Source organism: Octopus bimaculoides, chromosome 7 (assembly GCF_001194135.2).
Source record: "Octopus bimaculoides isolate UCB-OBI-ISO-001 chromosome 7, ASM119413v2, whole genome shotgun sequence".
In the NCBI taxonomy this organism is placed as follows: domain Eukaryota; kingdom Metazoa; phylum Mollusca; class Cephalopoda; order Octopoda; family Octopodidae; genus Octopus; species Octopus bimaculoides.
In genome coordinates this window covers 90,203,185-90,206,902 of record NC_068987.1, presented here as the reverse complement: position 1 = coordinate 90,206,902, position 3,718 = coordinate 90,203,185, and the positions used below count along the sequence as shown (strand labels likewise).

The 3,718-nt window shown below is 36.0% G+C and overlaps 1 protein-coding gene across 4 annotated transcripts in view; it reads left to right on the top strand.

Annotated features, from left to right (window-relative positions):
• The window catches only part of LOC106867178 (ras-related C3 botulinum toxin substrate 2), a 220,753-nt gene extending 217,035 nt beyond the window's left edge, over window positions 1–3,718 (top strand). For all 4 annotated transcript variants that reach the window (XM_014911976.2, XM_014911974.2, XM_014911975.2 and 1 more), the window contains one exon: window positions 2,575–3,718. In XM_014911976.2, the coding sequence (XP_014767462.1) occupies window positions 2,575–2,652 (78 nt within the window). In that variant the 3' untranslated portion in view covers window positions 2,653–3,718. The remainder of the gene's footprint in view (window positions 1–2,574) is intronic.

Below are 3,718 nucleotides of genomic sequence, written 5' to 3'. Positions count from 1 at the left end.
CTGTAAACCCTTTTCTCTCTTCCTCTCCATCATCTCTCATCTTCCACAACATAAACACAGTGAACCACTTCCACTTGTGCTGATACCATTTAAAGAAAAAAAAAATCAAGTTTTCAACTGAACGGTCCTCACCTTATTCTATCCTCAAAGCCAAAACCATTTTTACTTTCCCTCATTAACAACAACAGCAACAAAATTACTTTAAACATCATCATCATCATCATCATCATCATCATTTAACGTCCGCTTTCCATGTTCGAGAAGAGTGAGAGAGAGAATGCCATTGTTCTCTTGCTTAAATATTGGTTGCCGGCGAGAGTCTCATTGTCGTCTCGCTCATGGCAAATGGTTGCAGGCGAGATTTCGTTCTTGTCTTTGCACATGACAATGGCTACCAGTGAGATCTTGTTCAAAATGGCGCTGGCTTCTTGTGCCTCACTACACCTGTTTTGATGATGAACAAAAAATATTCCATGGGGCAATGACAAAACTTTAAGGACACATGGTTATGTTATTTTTATTTTCCTATAAATTTTTAGACAAAACATTGAAACAAGTTGAAAATTATGACATTTGAGTTGTTATTGTTGTTGCAAATGAGGAAAAATAAGAAATGGTTTTGGGATTTGAGGTGAATATAAGAGGCTGGTTGTTGGGTTAAATACTAAAGAGATGTTTGTTTGTCAAACCCTGTTATGTATCAATTGAAGTTTTCCATCACAACTTAAGTTCCAAATACTTCTTCATCAATTCTATCATCTTCCATCATTTCATGACTATTTTCCATCCTGGTAAGCAAGAGGACTGCTGCACCAAGTTCTAATATCTACTTTGGCTGGGTTTTCCACAGCTGTATGCCCCCTTCTTGGCACCAACCACTTAACACAGTATACCAGGTGCTTTTCATGTAGCACCAACACTAGTGAGGTCACCAAGTAACTTGCAAGACAAGAGCCCTCAGCTGAAAGGGGTGGAGTAGTATTGATGGAAGTGACTTTATGCCAGGTGTTGATAGTTAAAATGTGATAGAGGGACAGGTACAGGTGTCTTGCTGCCAATGACATACATTGCTTATTTTGGTTGTTCAAAACTCGTGACTATTTTAAAATTAATTGAATTACATGAAACGGTTAATGTTTCTATCTATACTCACTCTGTTTTCCACTGTTATCAGTGTTGTTTTTTTTTTCGTCTATTTTTAGCCTCCATTTCGCTATTCTAGCTTTGGTTGTGTCAGGTTTGCCATTCTTTTCATTCCTGTGTCATCTTGTCTGTGATACGTTTGTCTCCTCTGCAACTGTTTTCGCATGTTGCTTATTGTATGCAAGATATCGAAACTTAGGTTACGAATATGTTGGTATCAACCATCAGCCAACGCATGAATCTGTGAAGCAAACCAGTAATGTGAAGCTGGCTGAACAAAAAGTCACATGGCTGAAGTGGAGAGTAAACTATAGTATAAGGAATAACTTTCTTTGAGTTTCCAGCGATTTCTATGAATGCCAGTACTTGGCTCTAGTGTGATGTAGTGGAGATTTCTCTTTAGAACAGACCTCAGTCTTTCTCCGTCTGATCTGACATGTTGGAGACGACATTGAGAATCAAATATTTCTACTCAGGGAAGAAGTAATTGTGTGATTAAGAAGCTTACTTCCCAAGCATGTGGTCTTGAGTTCAATCCCACTGTGTAGTGCCTTGGACAAGTGTCTTCTACTATTGCTCTGAGCCAATCAATGCATTGTGAGTGGATTTGGTAGATGGAAACTGAAAGAAGCCCATCATATTTGTGTGTGTGTACCATGTCTAAACATCACAAAGTGGGTGTAAATGAGAATCGTTATCATACAAATGAGGTTGTTTATTTCCAATTTTTCATGAAATATTACCTTGCTTGCAAAATGGTGCAGATTGGCAACAGGAAAAGCATCCAGCTGTAGCAAACCTGCCTCCATTTTGTTTTTCATACCACCATGCAGTTCCCAAGATCATAAACCCAGTGGGGGCTGGGGGTTAGCTTTATGTTAGGAGATGAGGGCTTAAAGCATGAGAGAAAGTGATAGGGCAGAACTGGTTCTTGTAGAAGGGCTGCATGATTACTCACAGTAGGGAAGAGAAAGAATGAATAGGAGCAATGGATAGATGAGATGTCCCAGGTGAGTAGAACTGGATGGGTATGGCAATCGTAAGATTATATGGGGAGCAATATTTAGTTCTGGCACTGGAGGCTGAAGTCAACTTGGCCTTTTATCCAAACAAACACCATTCAAGTACTGACCATCATCATAATCCTAATTGTCATCATTTGTCATCAATTTTCCATGCTGGTATGGGTTGGATGGTTTGACAGGAGCCACACCAAGTTCCAATCCGATTTGGCTTGATTTCTACAGCTGGACGCCCTCCCTATTGCCAACCACTTTACAAAGTATTCTGGGTGCTTTTTATTTGGCACCAGTGCCAAGCACCATTAATATGGTTGACTGTTTTCTCACCAGCATAATTAGTGGCCTTGGGGCTGTGTCTCAAAGGAAAATTATTAAAATCAGTGACAAACATTGTTTTCATTTTTTGCAGGTGTTTGAAGAAGCAGTCAGAGCAGTTTTGCAACCACAACCTCCTAGGAAACCAAGAACCAAATGTCAGCTTCTGTAATATTCATTCTTTGTTTTCATCATCAAAACTCACTCATCTTTTTCTGGAATTCCGTGACAAGATGGATCATCGGATCTGCTCAGTTCCCTACTTAAATAGACCAGCAAAGCAGACATTGTTTAAAATGAAACAAAAAAAAATTAACAAAAAATAACAAAAAAATAGAACAAATGAAATAAACAAAGCAAACAAAAACACCCAAAAAAATGAGGAGGCTCCTGTTGCCTTGTCGAAGTTTATTATTATTATTATTATTATTATTATTATTATTTTCTTTTTTTATGCATAAAATGCATTGGCAACGATTTTGAATATTTTCTCGACTAACAGTTTGGCTAGAGATTTATTTATATACACACAAACACACACACAAATACAAATATATATATATATATATATGTGTGTGTGGATATGTATCTATATATGTGTGTACATACATACAAACATAACTATATATGTGTATATATATACATAAATATATTTGTATTGATATAAATATCAATGTGTGTACACACACACACATATATATATATGTATATATAAATGACTGTGTGTGTGTGTGTATTATATATACACACCCACACACTCATGTATGTGTGTGTGTCTGCATATATATATGTATATGTGTGTGTATGTATGTATGTATGTATAAATCTATAGGTGTATGTACACATATGTTTGTATTTATACAGGTACACACACACGCACACACACACAAATATGTATGTATGCTGGGCCATCTAGAATAAAGAACTGAAGGATAAGTCTGAGAAAGAATAAACATTTAATCCATAATGTTAGTCCAACAAAATGTCCCGAAGAACTATAGGTGAAACAAAATATATTTTGTCTGACTAATGATTATAGATTAGATATTTATATGCACACACACATATTTGCATATGCGTATGTGTATATATATATATATATATATATATATATATATATATATATATACATGTTTGTATGTATATACATAATCAAGCCCAAGCCAGCATAGAGAAACAGATGTTAAATGTTGATGATGATGATACATACATACAGTTTAATATATATATTTACATGT